The 21,599-nt window shown below is 67.1% G+C and overlaps 1 protein-coding gene across 3 annotated transcripts in view; it reads left to right on the forward strand.

Moving 5' to 3' along the window:
* The window catches only part of RXRA (retinoid X receptor alpha), a 91,704-nt gene that overhangs the window by 47,520 nt on the left and 22,585 nt on the right, over window positions 1-21,599 (forward strand). For all 3 annotated transcript variants that reach the window (XM_044264530.1, XM_044264531.1, XM_044264529.1), the window contains exon 2: window positions 18,372-18,637. In XM_044264530.1, the coding sequence (XP_044120465.1) occupies window positions 18,372-18,637 (266 nt within the window). The remainder of the gene's footprint in view (window positions 1-18,371; window positions 18,638-21,599) is intronic.

Below are 21,599 nucleotides of genomic sequence, written 5' to 3' on the forward strand. Positions count from 1 at the left end.
GCAGCAAGTCTGGACAGGTGCGTGGGGGCCAGGCGGCCTTCCAACCCTGTGAGTCACACCGATCCCCGGAGCAGGGGTGGCAGGGGCCCGGCTGTGGGGTGGCGTGCCAAGACATGCCATTGGCCTGGCACTGGCAGGGAAGGGGTCAGGGTGGGCAGGGGCCCTGCTTGTGGCCTCACGGGGAAGCTGGGCTGTGGGCCAGATCTCAGAGACCCCGCCTCCCACCAGCGTCCTGTGGGAGGTGGGGGGCTCGCTTGTTGGGGCTGGAGAGACGGGGTGGCTGTGAGAAGGTGGTGCCTCCCCAGGTTGGTGCTCCGTGAGGGGCAGATGCTGCCTCTGTACCCACTTCACACGTGGCCGGCAAACCCGTGGGGAGGCAGGAGGCAAGGTAGGAAGGCGGGGAGACACAGGGTCCAGCCCCTGCATGGCCGGGGGTAGGTATGGCAGTGTGGTGGGCCTGAAGGGGCAGCCCCCTACGCTTGGTGCCCCCCAGCTGCCAGCCTGGTGCTGGTCCACTCCTGTTCCTGTGCCTGGTGGGCGTAGAACTGGCCACCGAGCCTCACCTGGTCCTGGGGGGTCAGAGGCCAGAGGAAGGGCCCCTGCGGGGCTAGGGCCACCAGGCCCGGGATTAGGGGCCTTAGAGCTGCAGGTGTCCCGAGGTAGACAGTAGCCAGACGTCCTCCTGAAGGCACACTTGGCTGCAGAGACAGCAGAGTCCCAGGGGAGGGGAGTCGGGGGGCTGCTGCTCCCCCTGTGGGGAGCGGGACAGACCATTGTGGGTAGAGTCAGAGCCCAGGTCTGAGCCCCGCACAGCCTCTTGCCAGCTGTGAGCTGGGCACAGCTTTCCAGGGCAAAGCCCCAGACCCTCAGGGGGCCATTTGGGTACCACCGTGAAGGACAGACATGGGCTGGGCCGGTGGTGGGAGGTCTTGGGGGAGATGGGGCCGGCTGGAGGAGGTCTGAGGCTCAGGGGCTTTGAAGAGGTCATGTGGCTGGGAGCGGTGACCAGAGGGTCTAGTTTGGGCTGGGGGCTGGGGTCCAGGGATGACTGGACCATCATGGCCGGTAGTCTGGGCTGGTGGGCTCGGACTAGCCACTGCAGGGCTGAGGCTGAGGCTCTGAGAGGGTCTTTCGGGGCTGGGGCTCGCTCTGGCAGGGGCAGAGGGCTTCTTGGAGGAGGTTTCCCCAGCAGGAAGCTCCAGAGTGAACGATCGCGTCTGCTCGGGGGGCCGGGGCTGGGCGCGGAGGGGCAGACGGGCCTGACTGGAGGGGGCTGGGGTCGGGCAGGGCTGGACGCTGAGGCTCGTGTGGGGGCAGGTGAGCCCTCTGTGGCCGCAGGCCCCCCTGAGAGAGGGAGGTGGGCTAGCTTCGGTGGGAGCGGCGGAGGTAGACCCCTGGGTGAACTTGAGGTTCCCCGAGTTCATGGTCTTTGGTCTTCAGCAGCCTCAGGGCTCCACCCCCATCACCCCCGGGCTCTTGGGGGTCCCTGGTGGGGGCGCTGCTCCGGCGGAGCTGGTGGGGGGCCTGTGCCCGGACCCGGGAGGGTGGCAGAGGCCGGCTTGCCTCCACGCCGGCCCCCGCCCCTCCCAGTGCGGGCGCGAGCACCCCTGCCCCCCCCCGGCCAGCTCGCGGCCCCCTCGCTGCCGCGGCGTGCGGCGAGGAAGGAAGCCGAGGTGGGGGCGGTGTGTGAGTTCACTCCTCACGGGGCTCTGCGCGCTGGCCGGGCAGGGGCGGCCGGGGCGGCGGCGGGGGCCGCAGGGGCCCCGGGCTGGGTGCCGGGGCGGGGCGGCCGCGGGCGGAGGGGACGGAAGGCCTCCCGCGCCCCCTGGGCCTCCGGGCCGCCATCTTGGACGTGGCCGGAGCGGCCGCGCGGACCAGAGGCAGGGGACTGACTTGCAAGGGACAGTAGGTCTGTGGCACTGGGGGGTGTGGGGGGAGGGGAGGGGCCTCTCCGGTCCACGGGGAAGCGGAGGCCGGGAGGGGGCATCCCTGCGGCTCGGGGCGGGGTGGGGGGAGGCCCCGATGGGTGGGGGTTCCCGGTTTCCGTGCTGCGAACGCTCCGGCCACGGCCAACGTCCAGCTACTGACGATGTTGTTCAGGGCCGATCGCCAAGGGGTTGGTTCGTGTGAGCCAGCGGGCCGGCAGGTGCAGCAGCCCCTGGGTGGTACCTGCCCCGCGTGTCCCCCCCACCCCCCATGGGGCACGCCCTTCTTGCTCCCCGTTCTGCTTCGCGCCTGCCGCCAGGTGCTTGAGCTTCTCTGGATGGGACTGTTGGCGAGACCCCCAGGGGCCCGGAGGCACCTGGCCATGCCCCGGGCCAGCCCCGTGCTGGTGAACTCTAGGAGCCTGTGGCCGACATGGAGGTGGCTGGTGGGCATATGGGCCAGGGCCGGGGGCGCTCTGGCCTCCCCGGGCGTCAGCACACAGGTGGGCCGTGGTGGGGACCTCTGTCCAGGCTGCCCTACCCGAGGCCACCGGTCTGCGGGGCTTGCTCCTTGTCCTGCAGAGGCAGGCGTAGATCTGTGTGGGCTCCGGGGGGTGGCTCTGCCGTCCTAGATGCCTGTGGTGCGGAGGGCAAGCCCGGGGTGGCACTGGGCACCTTTTCCTCCCCGGCTGCCCCAAACGGCAAGAGTTAGCTTTCCGGGGAGAAGATGTGTGGAAAAGTGAGCTGACCCTGTGGGATGGGGGCCTGGAGTCAGACAGGGGCCGTGCCTCCCTGTCCTGCCCGGCCCTGGTGGTGCAGGCCGGTGACCTGCCAGACCACAGACAGCTGAGGAGGAGCTGGGGGCCCCACTGGGCACAAGCCACGGCAGAGCTGGCGGGCCGGGCTGCCGTGCCTGCTGCCGCCGGGACGTGCCCACCTGTCCATCGGTGAGCTTACCCAGGTGTGGCCCCGGCCCTGATCCAGACGGGCAGGCGCTGGGAGGCTGGAGAGGAGTGAGTGAGGGATTGTGGCCAACACAGAGGAGGGCAGCGGCAGCCTGGCCCCGTCTGGCCGGGGCCTTGCTGCAGTCAGGGTGCCGCAGAGGTGGTTCATGTCACCACGAAGACAACCTGTGTGTAGAGCATAGAACCCAAACCAAATGAAAACATAGGCTGTGCCATCTCTCACCCTGGAGCTGGGAGTCCTGGGCCTCTCCACTCCGCGGTGTGACTCCTGGGCCCTCCCCTCATGATCCTGGAACCCCAGATTGGGCAGCCATTCTGCACCTCTGGGTGCAGAGGGGGCCGAGACGTGTCATGGGTCCCTGGTGACAGGATGGAGTTGGGGAATGTGACTGGCCGTGGGGATGTGAGCACCAGGAGGGCCTGCCACGGAGGAGGGCAAGAATCAGGAACCCAGTTGCCCCCGTGAATGTGGACCTGCATGGGCAGAGGGCAGGGCTGCCAGTCCCACAGCGGGCTGGGTTTCAGGAGGAGGCAGCATGGGCGGATGAAGGGACAGGTGTGGGGCGCACTGGAGTGGCCTGGGGGCAGGGGCTGTCTGGCCTGTGCGCGAGGACGGTGGCCCATCTGTGAGAGTCCTGCGGAGGGCTTCTGGACGGCGTAGGCCTGTGTGGGCCTCCAGCCCTGGCCACATCTCGGTCTCGGTGGCCCGTCCCCAGTGCCGGTGCTAGGCCCGGTGCTAGGCCCGGGGGTGGGGGTGCGGGCAGGGCAGGGGGGACGTGCTGCTCAGAGTCTCCCGCATGATCTCGGCCCCGGCATTCTGGGCAGCGCATCCCAGCGTGGGTAGACCCGGTCGGACCTCGGGCTCCTTGTCGGGCAGGGGTGGTGGGGTTGAAGGGTGCGTGCTGTGGCCCCCGTGCCCCCCCACTCCCACCGCCCGCCTGGGGCCATTGGCTGATGGGCCACAAAAGGCATTCTGTGCTGTAGAAGAATGACCCGTTGTGTGGCTGAAGAGGGGTTGGGGGCCTGTGAAAGCTTCCCTCCTGCTTCCCGAAGACCCTCTCCCCTCCGAGGCCGAGTCCCTGTGGGCTGCAGAGGGGGCCCATCCTGGCCTGCGCAGGCCCTGCTTCTCTGGCTGTGCAGCGCCTTGTGGTCCCTCCACCCCGGCCTCCCTCTGTCTGTCCTGTCCGGGACTCTTGGCCTCTGGGCCTGCACCTTTGCTGCCCCATCCTCCTGCGGGACCCTTGCCTTGCAGGGCTCCATGCCGCGTCTGCTGCTGGGGACGAGGGAGGACAGAGCATCGCAGGCCAGGCTGGAACAAGTGCTGCGCGTCTGGACGCAGGAGCCCTTGCTGGAGGCCGTGCTGGCGGGCAGCTGGGGGGGCTGGCAGCATGGGGGTGCCCTGCCTGCCCTGTCTTCACAGCAGCGAGCACTGGGGTGGGGGGCTGGCCGGTGGGGGCAGGTTGAACTCCGGTCTGCTGGTGCTGTTCCTGTGTTGCAGGCCCTGGCGGGCGGCGTGCCCATCTGCGGCACCAGCTGCGGCCTGGGCTGCTGCGTCTCCAATTGAGGAAACAAGGCCGGGGTCCCTGTCCTTTTCCCAGAAGTGCTGGTTTCAGCCAGTGGGAGCTGCCTGTGGTCACAGGTGTCTGGGTGAGGGCGGTGGGCTGGGCAGGCCCTGGGAAAGGGGAACTCGCCCGCTGGGCTGATGCGAGCGTCACTTGCTCCGGACGCCGGCAGCTGCCTCGTGGCGACGCTGGTCCTCCCGCGCCTCCTCTCCCTCCCGGCCCCTGCCGCCCCTGTACCGCCGCCCTGCATCGTCGGAGGCCGTGGGACCCCGAGCCAGAGGGCCGGGGGCTGATGGGGCCTCCCCCATGGTGGGACCTGTCACCCACACTCACCATGAGGCTGCACCTCCTGGCCTCTCTCTCGGGAGGGGGCCTGGCCTGGCGGCCTGGGGACCACCGGTGGCTGGCAGGTGAGGCCGGGACTGGCAGGACTGGCGGGCCTGGGGGCAGCCTGGCCTGTGTGTGTGGGCGCTGGATTCTGGGGCGCAGTGGGAAGGGCGGCCAGCTCTGCGGAGGGCTTCTCGGGGTCTGGCTCACTCCCCGTTCTCACTGGGAGACTAGAGGTGGGGACCCGTGGAACGAGTCTGACTGGAGGGGGCCGTGGACAGGGAGGAGGCCGGCAGGGGGTGGGGGTGCCGGCTCTGGCGAGAGGCGAAAGGCGACAGTAACCCCTCGTGCTAATGGGGGGCGTGCCCCTGCCTGTCCCGGCTCTTGGCCCTAGAAGAGGAGCAGGGCTGCCCGTGTGCTCTGCACTTGCCTTCGTAAATGTCCCTGGTGGGACACGGTCTTCTGTGCCTGGGTTCAGGGGAGACCGAGGCCCAGGTGTGCAGCAGGGAAGGGGCTCAAGCAGACCTGGCTGGCTGGGGGCCGCGAGCTCGGACCACCAGGCCCTTGAAAGTTGTCTGGCAGTTGCTGGACATTGAACTCTTACTGTCTCAGATTCCTGCTTGCGTCTTCTGTGTCAGGAGCCATGGCTTGGCCTGGCCTGTGCCGTGTGGACGTGCAGGGAACTCTGGGGTGTTGGCCCTGGAACGCGCAGCTGGGTGCCGCAGTGTCCTGACTGGTGGCCGCCTGCCCCCGACGTGCCCTTCGCAAGCCTTTCCCACACTCTGTGGTGTCTGGAACCGAGGGACGGGCCCGGGGCACGCTCGCCGTGCACCCTCATCCTGGGGCCGGCTCCGGCCTGCTGGTGACCCAGAGCTGCACCTGCCTCTGCCCTCTGTGCCGGGCCGTCCTGGCCAAGTGACTGTGAAGGGCCGCTCGGGGTCGCCCTGTCCTCCTACAGCAAAGAACCCTCTGGCCTGTGTCAGATGAGGGGCTCGGTCTGTCCGGCTTTGGAGGTGTCGGCGGGGTTTGGGACTCCCGTCCCTCGGACAGCTCTTCCTTGGGGCTGAGGATGGTGTGTGTGTCTCTTGTCTGCCTCCAGGCTTGACCCCGAACGGACCCCTTCATTTCTTGGCTCTGGCTTCCGTATCTGTAAAACGGACCCAGGTAGAGAATTTTCTAGGGCTGTTTACCTTTTGTCGTGACGGACGTTTAAAATCATGTAGTGACTTTTACACAGAACCTGTCCTGAGCCGTGGGGCCCTGCCTGGGCTCCTGAACGGAGGCTGGGGCACCGGTTCCTGCGGCTGGGCGGCCCGCGGTGCGTGTGTGTGCGGGGTGTGAGCGGGGGTCATCGTGGACGCTGGGGCGGGGCCAGGCTCTCTGAGCGTCCTGCAGGCCACGCTTCCCTGTGGACCGCGTGGGCCTGTGGCTCTGGCCACCTGCCTGGAGTGTGGACCCGGCTGCTGGACGTTGGTCACATGTTTCGGCTTCTCCCACGGTCCCCTGCTTGTCACCACTTGGTCCCACATCTCGCTTGTTCCGATTCTTCATTCCCGGGAAGCCTTCCCCCCGCCCCCCGAGTGGTGTGTCAGCCCCGCGCGCCGTGTTGGCCCAGTGGGCTCTGAGCAGGGACGGCTTCTGGGAGTCAAACGCACGAAGCTTGTAGCCTCTGGCGTCTGTGGCCGCTGTTTGAGCACATCAGGGTTTTCTCCATGTTTCTGGGGTCTTTCTGCACCTGGACCTGTGGTCTTCTGGCATCTGAGAAGAAGAAGGGGTTGTGTCAGGGGCCTCTGGTAGAGGGAGGTCGTTCCAGGTGACACAGCTGGGTGCTGAGGGGTCCCCAGGCAGCTGGCAAGCTGTGTGTTCATTGGGCGGGGGGTGGGGGGGCTCCAGGCCCTTTGCCCACTTGGCCAGGGCCACTGCTCCGTGGACTGTTGGGTTTTGGGAACTGGGGTGGGTGTGAAGTCTCAGAGGCAGGTTTCTGGGCCCCTGCTTCTCTCTCTGATGCCGAGAGGGTGTCCCGACTCTCTCTGGGTGGAGTGAGAGATGGACGCTATGGTGTGCTGGGCCGGCCACCTCCCGGCCTCTGCACTCGGCCTTGCCTGCTGGCTGCCCCCACCCCTGAGGCTGGACCACACCGAGCTCCAGCTCCCCAGGGCAAGGGTCCGGTCCCCTGGGCTTCTCAGCATGGCCCTGCCACTGGGCACGCACGTTGGCCACCTGACTGGTCCTGGGGTGGCTGGTCCCCAGCTCTGTTGCCCTCCGCACCCCTCCCCCGACTCCGGGCGTTCAGGACTGCCCATTATTTGTAGTTCACTGAGCTGTTTGCAGATAGTCCCAAGGACAGTAGCAGACGGTGGAAACGTACTTTCCCCAGGTCCCCTCCCCCACGTTGACTCTGCAGCTTGTTTGTGAGACTCGAGACAGGTGGACGCTGGTGAGCTAGAGGGCCCGGGAGGGGGCTTGGGGGCAGGAGGTGGGAGGGTAGAGGCCCTGACCTCACTCAGCCAGTGTGGCAGAGGCAGGAGTACTGGGGCCCCAGAGGGCCTCAGGCCTCCAAGATGGGCCAGGGGCTTTGGAGTTTGGGGGTGTATAACGGGGAGCCATGGCAGGTACTAGCAGTGGCCGTGGGCTGTGGCCAGTCCTGCTGAGTGATCAGCAGGCGGGATGGCTGTGGACTGGGTGTGCGGAGGCGGTGGTTGCCAGGCTGTAGCAGACCTGAGCTTGGCTGCTTGCCACTGTCCTCTGTACCGGGGGGCTGCCGAGCACTTGTGGGGGGCACTGTGGGGCGGACGGAGGTCCTGATCACCCAGAGCCCAGGGAGAGGCTCTCCTGAGCCTTCTGTCCCTCCGTCCGTCTGCCCCCTGTTCTGCTGGAGACGCGGTAGGCTGGGTGCAAGCGTGGGTGCTCCCTGGGGCCTGTTCTGGGCTCCTGGGGCAGGGGACCGCTGGAGACGGATGCCACCTGTCTCCCTCCGTGGCCACACCCAACCCCCAGGGACGTTAGTGGTCGGCATCCTGGTGACATGGTTTGATGTTTGTGAGGACAGAGCCGAACGAAGTTCTAGGCTCCGCCAGACCTGGCCCCGTGCTTGCACGGCTCTCTCTGGTCTCTGTCTCCCCTCTCCCTGCCCAGGCTGGCAGCCCAGGGGAGGAAGTCGAGGGCGGAGGCTGGCACACGGCAGGGCCCCAATGGGCGGCTGGGTGAGCAGTTGGCTCTGAGCTGGGGATCCAGCCCAGCCCGTGGGCATCACAGCCAGGGACGCGGCAGTGAGGGGTTCGCACGTCAGGCCCCCCAGAGGGGGCCCTGCGAGGCGGTTTCTCGCCCCGAGAGGGAAGGAGCAGGCAGGGCAGGGCAGGGGTGTGCCCAGGCAGCTCTGGGTGGGGGGGCCCGGGGGGTAGGGATGGGGGCTGGGCGGCCGCACCATGCAGGGGAGCACCCACAGAGGCCCCCGCCCCGTGGAGGGGAGGCGCCCCTGCAGCCGCTAACCCGGGGAAGCCCCGCTCTGGCAGGCAGACGTCCTGTTTTCGGTCTGTCTCACGGGTGAGGCCCTGTCTCCCGGCTGCACCAGTCTGCCTGCTGCCCCGTGCACAGCTGGGCCCAGCCTAGGGCTCCCAGCTGAGTCAGTACAGCGTGGGTGAGCCTCTGCCCAGGAGACGATGCTGTGTGGCCAGGGTTCATGGCGCGTGGTGATGGGGGGCCTGGGAAGCCCTCCAGGAAGCCCTTGGGAACGGAGCAGACTGTTCTCCAGGGACTCCTGGGTTGGCCCCAGGCAGCCACGTCCTGGGGGCTTCGAGCGTTCGTGCCACGTCCGGGAAAGGGGGGTGCCCTGTGGGCAGAGGGGACTCGGGGTTGCCCCCGGGTGAGACCCATGCACGTTGGGCCCAGAGTTTTACCCGGAGCATCCCCTTTCCTTAACCATCCGAGAAGTCCCGGACCTGGCACCCACCTGCCCAGAGGCCCCGCCCCCCACCGCGGCTGAGTGTCGTGTGGCAGGCTAGGCCCTGGGCGTCTGGGCGAGCGTGTCTCAGAAGCCGACGGGGATGCAAATGAAAAGTAGAAAACCAGCCGGAGTGGGCAGAGAGCACAGGCGTTCCGCGACAGAGCAGGGCCCCCGGGCCAGCTGCCTCGGAGCCAGCCGCGGCAGCACAGCTCAGGATGAAACGAGGATCGTCTCTCTCCCTGCTGAAGAGACGGGCTCAAGCAGCCCGTGGGCTCGGGCCCCTCCCGCCTCAAGGTGCCAGGCCGCAGGCGGGCTTTCACCAGGAATTCCCCCCTTCCCACCCACCTTCCTCCGCGGCTGCCATCTGGGCTGCTCCCCGCCGGGCCTGGGGCCAGTGGAGGGGACAGCCTGGAGGGGAGGCCGCGGCACGCAGGAGCCCCTGCCTGGCCCCGGAGAGGTGAGCGCGCTTCCCGCTCCCGCCACTCCGTCCCCATGGTGAGCCTCGCTGCCGGCCACCGGGTTCTGTGGCACCTGCAGGTAGGTGTCTGGCCACGCCCTGGCCACGGGGCGTCTGTGTGGGGGTGGGGGGCCCCCGTCTGGCTCTCGCTCAGGCTTGGGAGGAGCCTCAGCCCCCCGAGCCCTCTTCCTGCCCGTGGAGGAGTCCCCAGAGCTCCTGGGACGGCGCCGGCTGGGTGTGCTCTGGAGGCCCCGCCTCGGCTCCGCGAGAGCCAGTGGGGCGTCTCTCCAGGGAGTCTCGGCGCCCCCGTGGTGCCAGGTGGCAGGCTCGCGAGTGTGGGGAGCTCCGTCTGGCCGTGGCCGGTGTGCTGGCCTCACTGCAGGTTGGTCGTGGCTGCCGGCTCCTCTGTGCCGTTTGTCACCCCCTTTCTGCACCAGTGCCTCCCCCCGCGCCCCTGGCTCCCGCAGGCCCAGGGACGTCCGCTGCAGCTGCTGCTTGGCCTCTCTGGCAGGTGGCCCGTGGTAGGCCACCGAGTGCGAGGTGTGGCCCAGCTGTCGGACAGCCGCGTGGGGCAGTCTGCCTGTGGTGCCCAGGGACACGGGTGCCCCGGCCAGCCTGCCGAGGGCTCTCTGGCCACAGGGCTGGGAACTAGCATCTCTCTGGGCAGGGGACGCAGCGTTGTTTGGGGTCCGAGCCAGGTCCTGGCAATTACTGCACTCTCCTGACGCCCTCCTCGGTGTGGGCTGGGCCGTCCTCACCTCGGGGTTCCTGGGATGGGTGCGTAGCCCCATCAGTGAGGCCACCTGAAGCCTTGTTGCCCTGCCCCCACACCGTCATCTCTGGGGTAGAAGGATGTGCCCATCTTTTGGAAAATCAGATGCCTTGGAGCTCTCCTAAAGGGACTGGTCTCAAGATGGGGCTGGGGCCATAGTGGGCGACTGTGTGGCTGGAACCCTGGGGCCAGCATCCTTTGAGGTTTCTGCCTGTGGGATGGATGGAGAAATAGTGCCCCCAAAACAGGAACCCAGCTCAGCGCTCGGGGTGGGACTCGCCTATCCCACAGTCGCTGACCCGACACCACCAGTCCTGACCGCTGCCTGTCCACCGTCCTAGGCCTCTGGGGCCAGGTCTGCCTGCTGGTGCCCACCCTGCTTGTGGTCACGTAACTTCTCCTGGAAAGGCCGGCCCTGCTGGGAGCTCTGGAAGCCCCTGCTGTTGCAGGGGAGAGGGAAGGGAAGGCGGGAGTTGGCACTTCCTGAGCCGATGTTTGGGGGCGTCTGTGTGCTGTGCAGGTCGGAACCAGGAGGGAGGTGTCCGTACTCTAGGCCATGTCCCCCATTCCCCTGAAGCTGTGAGCAGCCTCTGGCATCTTCTCTCTGCAGCACTCAGGGGCCCAGGGTGGCCTGGTGAGGATGGGGTGGGCCAAGGCAGGGCCCTGGGGGGGAGTCCGGCCCCACCCCCCAGGTGCCCGGCTGAGGTGTGCCGCGACCCCCACTCTGCTCCTCTCCTGGTGTGGGTCTGAGCTGCGAAGACTTAGGGGCCACGTGCTGCTCTGAGACTCCCATTCGTTCTCCTGCCGTGACGGTCCGAGCAGGGCTCCCCCAGGCTGGGCGCGCAGCTCAGCCCCCAGGGTACCCCAGAGAGTGCCCGCCGCAGGCCTCGCTGAGTGCTGCCAGCCCAGCGGGCGAAAGCAGCGCCGGCTGCAGGAGTCAGGGGAAAGGGTGCAGATGCCTTTGGTTGACTCTGGCTGCGCCTGGTGTAGGGGCTGTGGCCACGAGGACCAGGGACGCAAAGCGCGGCCTGCAGCAGAGACGCTGGTCCTCGTGCCCCCGGGCTTCAGTGCTGGTGCTCCTCAGCTCTTTCTGGAGCACCTTCCAGGCCCAGGGGCTGGCTGGCTGGCTGTTCCAAGGGGACCCTCTCCTGGGCACCCACTTCTCCTGTGCTCCCTGCCCCCCCCCAGTGGCTGGACCTGCACCTGCTGCCGCTGGGCCTGACCGCAGTGCCTCCTGGACCAGTCGGCCGTGCCACCCCCTTCTTCCACTGCCCCCACCAGCCCTGCCTGCGGGGGGTGGCCAGCCCGACCCCGAGATGCCGTCCCTTGCACTACTTGTGGCAAATCCCGTTTAGCATCAGACACTCTGAGCGTGCGACCGTCGTGGGTGTGGTGTGGCGGGGGGGGGTTGCCCAGGGAATGGGTGATGGTGATGGTGGTGGCAGTGATTGTGACGGCAACTGTGACGGTGACTGTGACGGTGATTGATGGTGACTGTGACGGCGACTGTGACGGTGACTGTGACGGTGATTGTGATGGTGATTGTGACGGTGATTGTGACGGTGATTGATGGCGACTGTGACGGTGATTGATGGTGACTGTGACGGCGACTGTGACAGCGACTGTGACGGTGACTGTGACGGTGATTGTGATGGTGATTGTGACGGTGATTGTGATGGTGATTGTGACGGCGACTGTGACGGTGATTGATGGTGACGGTGACGGTGCTGCTGGTGATGACGGTGACGATGGTGACAACAGCGGGGGTGACGCAGGGGTGACGGCAGGCGTGGTGACGGTGGTCACGGCGATGGTGACGGTGACAGTGGTGGTACTGGTGACAGGACAGATGTATTTGTCGTTGAGCGCTCGCCAGGTATCAGCCCCGATGTCCTGCTGTGAGCTTTGTTACAGAGAGTGGCTTCCCCATTAGGTCCTTGGGCCCCGACAGGGCCCGTGCCCATGAGGGGCATGGCAGGGGCTGTTTCCTCGGGCCGGGGGGTTGGAAGGCGGTCAGCACTGAGAGCTCTAGGTTGCTGTCTCCTGGCTCCAGATCTCGTGTTACCAGTCCTGTCCTCACACCCTGGGGGGCCTTGGGGAAGGGGCCTGATGGGGTCCCATAGATTCGGGCTGCCAGTGCCATCCCCCCCCTTTCTATCTCTTTCCCCTGGGGGGCGGCAGGTGTCTGACCAGCCGTGCTTGGTGCTGGGTACCTTCCTGTGTCGGAGCCCAGGCCCCTTTGCCTTCACCGTGTAACTCCTCCCTCCCTCCTGTGTCCCGTCTCCTGTGCTCACGCTCTGAGCCAGGCCCTGATCCCATTATCGGGGGCCAGGGTGACTCCAGGGGCAGCGGGACAAGGGCGGGCAGAGGGCTGAGCTGTGAGTTCCGAGTGGGAGAGCCCAGCTGCGTGGCTGCTTCTGGGGTGTGGGATGGGAGCCGAGCCCCTGCTGTCCCCAATATGGGTGGGGATTAGTGACCACACGAGTGGGTCTGGCATTTCCAAGTCCTTGAGGTCTCCTGCTCAGCTGGTTCCCAGGGGCCCTGAGCAACCAGAGGCGGTGCGCAGATCAGAGTCCAGGGGCCTGAGCTGGCCCAGCACACCTGGGGTCCCTGAAACATGAACGCTTGGGGTCCCCAGGAAGCCTCAGACCCTTCCTGAGTTTTGGGTGGAGCCTCTGCCTGCTAGGTCCACCGTCTCTGGTCACTTGGGCTCCCCACAAGGCCTCGGGGCTGGGGGGTCATGGTGTCTGTCCTTTATCTAGCAGAATGTCCTGTCTGTCCCCGGGTCTTTAGTGTCCCCCTGCCTGCCCCCCCTTTGCTCCCAGGCCCCTGGGCCCCCCTGCGCGTCTCAGAGGGCTGGGTGGGGTGGCTCCGTGAAGCGGTACTTCAGAGAAGCCAGCTGGTGGTCTCCAGGGGACCTGGAGGGGGTGAAGTCCCTGTCGGGCGCCCAGGAACCAAAAACCCTTGGAGTCGCTTGCGGTGCACAGGTGCGGGCAGGTGGAGGAGCGTGTGTCTTGGCTCGCCGTGCCCCTCCTCTCTCCCTCTCGGGTCCACGATCTGGGTGGATCTGGTCCACCGTGGGCTCCGTGTAGAGCTGGGCAGGTCCCGAGTCCTGGCCGCCGTGGGCCCGTGGGCTTGCTGACCCTGCCAGAGCGTGGGCCTCCGAGGCTGCCTCATGCGCTCCCCCCTACACACACCCTGCTCTGAGGCCTCTGGTGCTTGGGGCAGGGCAGGGGTAGCCCCGGGCTTCTCTCGACCCCTTGGGAAGGCCCAGCTGACCTGTGTCCTCCTCAGCAGGGGCTGGGGTTTGGGGCTGGCACCACTGGTTTTGGACAGGGCAGGGGGACCCCAGAGGAGCTGAAATCTCAGCCCCAGCCCCCTGAGCCATCAGCTGACACTGCGCGGGGCGGCCATCGGGGTGCCGTGCTCCGTGGGCTGGGAGGTGGCGGGGCCGCTGCGTCTCAGCCCACCGCTTGCAGGCTGGAGAGTGGCCACCACGCTAGCCTCTTGCCATGGGTAGGTTCAGCGCGCAGGAGGGGAGACAGGCTCGGCGGTGCTGGGCCCATGCGCCCCGGGGGCAGGCAGGAGTCTGTGCCTACAGGGCCGGCCCAGCCCCAGCTCCCGAAGGCCCCTCACCCTGCGGGGCCGGTCGAAGCTTCCTTCCACCCCCTCCGTCTGTTCCAGCCACCCTCAGCTTCCCCCAAATCCAGACGCTCGCCGTGGTCCCCACCGCAGTCCCTGCCGGGCGGCCACTTCTCCCTCCCCCGGCGGTGGCAGGGGAAGCAGTCCTTCCGGAAAGTGGGGGCTGAAGGTGGGTGTCCCGGGAAGCTCCTGAGGCCTGCCAGCGCCTCTACATGGGGTTTCGGTTCCGGGGGGGGGCGGGTCCCCAGGCAGGGATGCAGAATTGCAGAGCCTGGGGGAGCTTGTGCTCAGAACCCAGTCTTGTTTGTCCCGGGGTCTTCTGTGTCCCTCTTCCTCCTGGGCACCTGCTCTCCTGCCCCCTTGCGGTCCTTCTGGCCCCCCTCGAAGCCTCTGGCCTATGCCCGCCCACGGGACCCCTCCTCACGCTCCTTCCGTTGCACCTCCTGCTGCTCCCCACCTCTGAGCTCCCCGCTTGGCTGGCCCTGCGTCCTCTTCTCCACTGGACATGCAGCCCCAGCCCATGGCCTGCCTGGACTCTGCCCCAGTCGGTTCTGCAAAGTAGGGCCTTGGAGGAGCCCTGAGCTGTCCCGGAGGGGGCGGAGTCCCGGGGTGCACCCCAACCCCACCGCACTGGGGCTGGCTGGCATTTCCTGCCACATGCCCCTGTCTACCCTGTGGGGAGCAGAAAGGCGTTGGTGGGGTTTCCCAGCTCCCTGCTGTGGGGTGGCTCCAAAACCCCAGTTCTGGAGGGAGCACACGGAGCTTAGGGATTGTGGAGGGTGGTGGAGAGAGTCCCTCTCTCAAAGGGGCCTTAGGGGCCATCTGCTGGGCCATTCCTGAGCGGTGGATACCGTTTCTGCTTGCATGCGGCTCTGATGGGGAGCTCACCACCCCAAGAAGCAGTCCCTGCCGCTGTCCATTACCAGGAGTGCTTTCTTGACTTGAAACTTTACCAAATACAACTCCTCACCCTCGGGCTCTGGGGCGCAGGGAGGTCCTGGGGCTTAGACCGTAGCGCGTCCCGTCTCTGCCCCGTGGCTGATGCCGGCCTCCGGGTGTTAGCATTTTAGAAGCACTTCTGTGGCCTGCAGTGCTTTTTGTGTCAAAAGAGAGTTCTGTCTGCCACTTCTTCCATGTAGCCTTCCTGGACTGAATCTGGCAGCCTTCCCAGGTCTCTTCACCCATGTTGCGGCTGCTGCGCCTCCCCGGTTTGGACAGGGACCTGTCCTTCCTGGAGGTCCCTGTGAGCTCCCAGGCCATGGCCTCCTTCCCCAGTCTCACTGATTGCTCGTAGTCCCCAAGGGGTGTGTGCATGCGTGTGCACATACGTGTGCGTGTGCACATGTGTGCATACGTGTGTATGTGTATGCATACGTGCATGTGTGCGTGCGTGCATGTGCAGTGTAAGGGGTGCGGGGTGCGGAGGGTGTGAGGTTTGGGGTTCGGGCTTTGCCCCTCCCTCGCAAGCCCCTCTGCATCCCTGGGGCAGGGAGCCTGCGTCCGGTGTCCTGCAGCCCCGCCGAGCAGGGGTCAGTTAATTGTGTGGTGACCAGCCAGTGGCAAAGCCAGAGCAGGTTCAAAGTATGACTTTTAAAGAGCAAGGCCTGAGTACTCCTCTGCTTCTCAGTGGGCGGGGGCGGGTAAGGGGCTTGGCGGCGAGGGGCCTTGCAGGCGTGTGCAGGGGGCGGGCTGGGCCTCTGCAGGCAGAGGATGTGTGGGCTTTTTTTGCCTTTTCTTTGTAACGTTCCCTTCCTGGCCAGAGTGTCTCTCTCCAGAAGACTCCAGAAAACACGCCCAGCCCATTGTCACCCAGGCTCCGGGAAAGTGTCTGCTGCGGATGCTCTGTGTAAACAGGAAACACCCAAAGCCAGGGAGGGGGTGGGGGGCATGCACTGGGGGGGGGGCTGGGGACAGCAGGGGTTCGGAGGGGGCATGCACTGAGGGGGGCCGGTGTAGCCACCAGACTCAGCCGCCCCAGAAGCTCACACTGGGGCAGTTGTTGGACACTTGAGCCTGTGCCGTCCAGCCGGGGCGGGGTGGGGCCGCACAGAAGCTGGCGGTGGGGGCTCCTTCCTCTGGTAGCTACCCACCTCCTGGTTCTCAGACTTGGGCTAGGGGCAGGCAGTGCCTTGCGGGGCTGGGAGCTTTGGGGTGCAGCCTGGCAGCTGGCCTCTCCCTCCCTCTCTCTCTCCCTCCCTCCTTCCTTCCTTCCGGCCAAGCTTTCTCCTGCCTCTCCCTCCCCTTCCTGGGGGGAGCAGCAAACCAGCAGCAGCTCAGGGCCCCGCAGGGTGGGCGGTGGGCGGATGGGGCCCTGCAGTTGGGAGCTGTGGCAGCAGTGGATGCTCCTCCCAGCGACCGTGGCTACTGGCTGCACCCCTGCACCCCGCCCCTTGAGGCGAGTGGCCCCTGAGAAGCCCTGCGGTGTCCTGGTCTGATTCAGGCCCCCCCAGGCCCCCGGAGCACCTGGGCAGGGGTGGAGTCTAGGAGTGGCTGCTGGGCTTGGCCCTGGCATCCTGGTCTCCTTCCCGCTTCTAGGAAGAGAGGTGCGTGGGGGTGCAGAGACGCCCTTCTGGGCCTGGGAGCTGCGGGTACCCTGGCTGCCTGGCGGGGTCTCCGTGCTCTCCCGTGGAGCTGGCCGCTGATGCTGTTTCACAGAGTCCATCTTGTCCCCCTTTGCGTCCATGGTGAAGTCAGAGAGGCGCCCGTCCGACGGCGTGGAGGGGGCAGCCCTGGTCCAGGCCGTGGCTGGCTTCTGCAACATGGTTGTGTGCAGACAGGGAAGCATGGGCTTGGCAGGGGTGAAGCCGGCACTGGGCCCTCATCCGGGGCTGGCTGCGGGTTGGGGAGGCACCCACGGTGGGTCCCTGTTTGCCTGGTGCGGGGCAGCTGCGGATTTCTGCACTCAGGCCTTCGGGCGAGTCTCACGCCAGCGGTCTGTGCCTCAGTCTCTGTGTCTGTCTCGGATGGGCGGACAGGGCCGCAGGAGCCCCGTGGTTCAGGGACTGGCGGCCGGCCTGGGTCCGGCGTGTGCAGACACCTCTCCCGGCCCGTCCTCTGTCGTCAGCCCCGCTGCTCCCCCCTGGGCTTTCTGGGGAAGTTATGGCCCTCGAGGCACACGTGTTTCAGGCACTTTGAGACCAACAGGGCAGGTCTGCGATGCCCACCCCCACCCTTGCTGACGGGCGCTACCGGCCCCCGGTGCCGCTGGAATTCCAGTTTTCATTCTCAAGTTCACTGAAATGGGCAATCTCCGATTTTGTGAGTGAGGCATTTCCACTGGTTCGGCTGAGGCTGCTGTCAGTGGAGTCAGGGCGCCGGGGGCTTGCCCACCCCCGGCTGGACCGTGGGATTCTGGGCCGGCTGCGCCACTGATCCCACGGAACTGGGAGGAGGGGGAAGTGTCCTGCGGGCCAGGGGCTGAGAGGCAGAAGCGGGTAAATGCTCTCGGGGCTGGGCCTCTGGTGGGGTGGCACATCTCTGCGGGACCACCCCACCCTTCGGGCTGGCCACCCCCAGCATCTCCGGGGACAGGGTCGCACGGCCCTGGATAAGGGTTTTGGCCAGAGTCACATGTGCCGCATCTCAACTGGGCCGCTTGGTCGTGGTGTCCCGCCGTATGATGGGATCTGTCCCCCAAGACTCAGGGGGGCCTTTGGAACACAGCCGCCCCGAGGTTCAGGGAGGCAAGCTGTACCCGGAGCCTTGAGGGGCGCAGCCAGGTTGGGTCCTCTGACCTGGGGTGTTGTGGGCGAGGCCCGTTTGCAGGTTGGAAGGCTGAGGCCGGAGGAGGGGCCCAGGGCGTTCTGCGGGTGGAGGCGGCCTCGGGCTCCCCAGCTCCGCTGCTGTGCTGGTGCGTTCTGCCTGCCCGTGGGCAGTGGATTCGCCGCCTGAGCCTTCCTCCGGGGGAGCCTTCTTCCTGCAGAGCCTGCAGGGTGGGGTGGGGAGGCCTCATTAGCTCCCTCGTTGGGGCTTTGAAATCCCGAGATGAAAGCATGTGTGGGAGGTCCCAGCCTCTCCCCGCAGCCTCTGGGCTGGCACACACCCCGGCCTGTCCACGAGGCCCCCGCGGAAGCGGGCCCGGGCACATTGGAAGCGGGCGTCTCTCTGGGGCCTCGCGGGTTGAGGGCCCGTGGCCGTGGGGGCGTCTGGGTGGGCGTGGGCAGGGTGGTGTGTTGAGGCCACAGAACTCGGAGCGGGGGTCAGCCTCCTGGTGGCAGATGTGCTGTGCCCGGGCAGCTGTGGGAACTCGGGGCCTCAGCTGCGTGTCTGTAAGCTGTGCCGGGACGCGCACTCACCACGTGGCTCTCAGCCCCGGGCATGGGGTCCACCTTGTGGACGTGGTGGGCACTCGGGGAGCAGCAGCCGCGTGGCTCTTACTGTCACGGCTCACCTTTAGTTCTTCCTCTTGGGTGCACGGGCAGAGGGGCCGGCCGCTCGTGGTGAGCAGGCGTTCCAGGTGGACAGGCGGCTCTCTGGCCTCCTGGCCTGCATGGGCATCAGGGAGCCACCGCTGGCCGCTGTCCCCTGCTCAGCCTGCGCTGTCTGCTCTGGCCCAGCCTGCGCCCCGCGGCCGGGGCTGGTGGGTGTCGGGGGGCAGCTCCTTGCGCTCCGGCCTCCTGTTGGCAGGAATCTGCAGCATGAACTGTTAGGCTTGTTGTGGGGTTAGACTCACCATTGGGGCGCCAGGGCCTGGCCTCGCCGTGGCCTTTGTGTCCTGCAGGGAGCAGGCCGGGCAGTGTGCGTTCCTGACCACTCTCTTCTGGGTTCTTATCTTACAGACTTCTCCACCCAGGTGAACTCCTCGTCCCTCAACTCGCCGACGGGCCGAGGCTCCATGGCCGCCCCCTCGCTACACCCCTCCCTGGGCCCGGGCATCGGTTCCTCTCTCGGCTCCCCGGGACAGCTGCACTCGCCCATCAGCACCCTGAGCTCCCCCATCAACGGCATGGGCCCGCCCTTCTCCGTCATCAGCTCCCCCATGGGCCCCCACTCCATGTCAGTGCCCACCACGCCTGCCCTGGGCTTCGGCACGGGCAGCCCCCAGGTAAGTGCAGAGGTGGGAACTTCCTGTGGACCCTGGGGGTGCGCTGTGACTCCTGCCCTTTGCCGCTGGGAAGCAGAGTCTCAGAGAGGAGGCTCCCGCCTGAGTTTGAGGCCGGCTCTGGCCAACTGCCCAGCCCTGGACTCTGAGAGGCCATCAGCCAAGCTCGCTGCAGCTGGCTGTCTGCGCAGTGGGCCCCTGCTGTCGGGGGGCTCCCTGCTCCCGGGGCCGGCTCTGCAGGTGGGGGCTGTGTGTGTGTCGGGTTGAACCCGCCTCCCTGGAGCCTTGGCCCCTTCTTGGCCCTTCGCTCCTGAGCCTCTCTGCTCAGCCCACGCCAGGGGCTTCAGCACCCCTGGGCCCCGATCCCAGGGCAGAGACGCGCAGGCTCTGTGCAGATGCGCCCCCCTCGGACGAGGCCCCGGGCTCCTCCGCTGGGCTTGTGGTCCTTCCCATAGTCACGTGTTTGGAACCGTCTGGCTTTTGGGATTGTCCGTGAATCAGAAAGCAGCTGGTGCTTGGCAGGCCCTGGCTCACTTTGGTTCTTGCGATGCGGATCCTGGAGGCCCGGCCCACTCTCTGCCGGTCGCCTCTTGTCCAAACCCCTGCAGACCTGTCCTGAGCTCTTCTGGAGGTCCCTGCGTTGTGAAGGGGCCCCGGGGCCCAGTCGGGTCTCCCCTCTCCCAGCTCTGTGTACTTCCCGGTGGATTTCTGCTGGGTGAATGGGAGACCTGCCTGAGTCCCAGCCGGCCCTTCCTCTCTGTGCGGACGAGCTGTCCTCGCTGCAGTAGGGCGGCCCTGTTCCTCGTCCAAGTCCAAGCGCACGTGCCGCTCTTCTTTCCCCAGTAGGTGAAGGCCCCGTGGTGGGGGGTCTCTAAACCATCTCCACGGAGCCTCAGGACGGCCTGCTGGAGACACGTGAAGTGCAAGGATCCCTGCCCAGAGCCTTACATCTAATTGTGCCCGCCGCGTCCCATGGGCTCCCAGATCCCTACTGCCGCCTGCAGGGTGGCCCTCCTTGGCCCTGGCGTGGGAGGCCTGGGCATCCCTGAGCTGAGCCAGCCCGCTGCCTGTCTGGCTGGGCCTCTAGGGCTGGCCTTGGTGCAGGATCTTCCTGGCTTTTCCAGAGCGATCTTGGTGGCCCTTGGTGGCCGAGGGAAGGGAGCAGAATAGCTAGGGCCGCTGTCATGTCACCTGGGCCCCAGAGCAGGCAGGAGCCCAAGGTGCTGGCATGCAGGAGGCTCGGCTGCCTTCCTGGGCCTGGCCAGGTCACCCCACCCCCACTCTTGCAGGCTGCACAGCGCCGTGTGGGGGGTGAGAGGGCACAAGGAGTTGGAGCCCGCACCAGCCCCTTGGGGACCATGATGGAGGCAGGCGCCTGCTGACCCTCAGCCCCACGGGGGTCCTTGCTGGCCTTAGGCCTGCCACCCATCCCAGACACCCCAAGTGCACAGCAGGAGCCCGGTGGTGGCGGTGACGCCCTTCAGACCTTGGGGGCACCTGCCCCTCGGTACCGGTCACCTGTCTGGAGGCAGGGGCTGCGCGGTGCTAGGGAGTGAGGGCGTTTTGGGACCGCATCTGTCCTGTTCTGTTATTCCCTGCGCTCAGCTAGGTTCCTGGCACTTAGCAGGTGCTGGCTGAACCCGGGTTGTGTGTGGAAAGGGGCCCCGCGCCCCATGAAGCTGACACAGAGTCAGGGCAAGAGTCGGGCCCGGGGCAGGGCAGGAGGCAAACCCGTGTCCCAGATGCTCATTACTGTCCTGTGGTCGGCCGTCTGTCTGTGTGTCCGTCCGTCAGGTGGGCCACAGGGAGTTCTGCCATAATCTGCGCACCCCTTCCCCCCGTGGTGCTTGGCCTCTCTGGCTGCCCTTCCCGGGTGGGCCTCTGTCTCCCCGAACCCTGCCGCCAGCCCCACGCCCCCGCAGCTCCTTCCTGGAGCAAGCGCAGCTTCTGCGTTTCAGCAGCTTGTCTCGGAGACCTGGGGTTCCCCATATTCATGGGTGTGTGGGTGGAGTTCAAAGGGGGGCATGCCCCACCCCCTCCCCAAACCACAACCGCGAAGTCATGGTTGCCAGAACGGGGAGGTTCTCTGCTGTTGTTGGGGGAGGCCCGGCGCTCGGCCGAGGGCTGCCCGCTCGAGCCCCAGCGCTGAGGGTGGGGGCAGTCAACACCCGAGCCCCCCGCACTTGGCCCGCCGTGTGAGCTGGGCCGAGTGCCCAAACGGCCCCGCATCTCTTCCTGGTCTGGGGCCTCCGTCAGCGCCACGCCCAGGGGTGTCCCCCGCTCGTCCTAGAGCCTGCCCGCCGCACCTGGCCCGCCGTGGGCAGCCCCGCATCCAGGCGTCAACAGCCCAGTGAAGCTTCCCTGGTGCCGGATCCTCTCGGGCCAGCGGGGCGGCCAGTGCTGGGGGGTCCTGTGGCCGTGAGGCTCTGGGACGGGGCGAGCGGCTGAGGTGGGTCGTGCTGCAGGGTTTGCCCCTGCCTTGCTGGCAGCGTGAGGCCGGCGAGGCCGAGGACCTTCTCCGTGTGTGGCGGGCCCGAGCCTTCCACCCCGGTTCTGGCTGTGGGTGATGGCCTCCCCCGTGGGTTGGTGAGGGGGGCCTGCCGTGGGCTCTGGAGGAAGGGCGTGGTGGGTGCGGAAGGGAGGAGCCTCATGAGGCGGCAGGAGACCCTGGTGGGGCACGGAGGAGGCAGGTGGTGATTTTAGTAAGTCCCGGAGGCTCCGGTGGGAACTGAAATAGATGCCAAGGGTCTGAAAGGGGAAACGAGACGGGCCCCCACCCTGGCCACAGCACGTGGCCGTCGGGCTCCAGCGCGGGGCTGCTGGCGCCGTGGGTCTCCCCAGAGGTGGGGTGGGGTGGGCTACAGGAGGGGAGCAGCCCCTCGTCGGTGGGGTGCTGGGGAGGGGTGTGTGTAAGGTAGAACGAGGCCCCGGGAATCGGTTTGTCCTCTGTCCGGGAGCTGTGAAC

Source organism: Neovison vison, chromosome 9, assembly GCF_020171115.1.
Source record: "Neovison vison isolate M4711 chromosome 9, ASM_NN_V1, whole genome shotgun sequence".
NCBI classification, from domain to species: Eukaryota; Metazoa; Chordata; class Mammalia; order Carnivora; family Mustelidae; genus Neogale; species Neogale vison.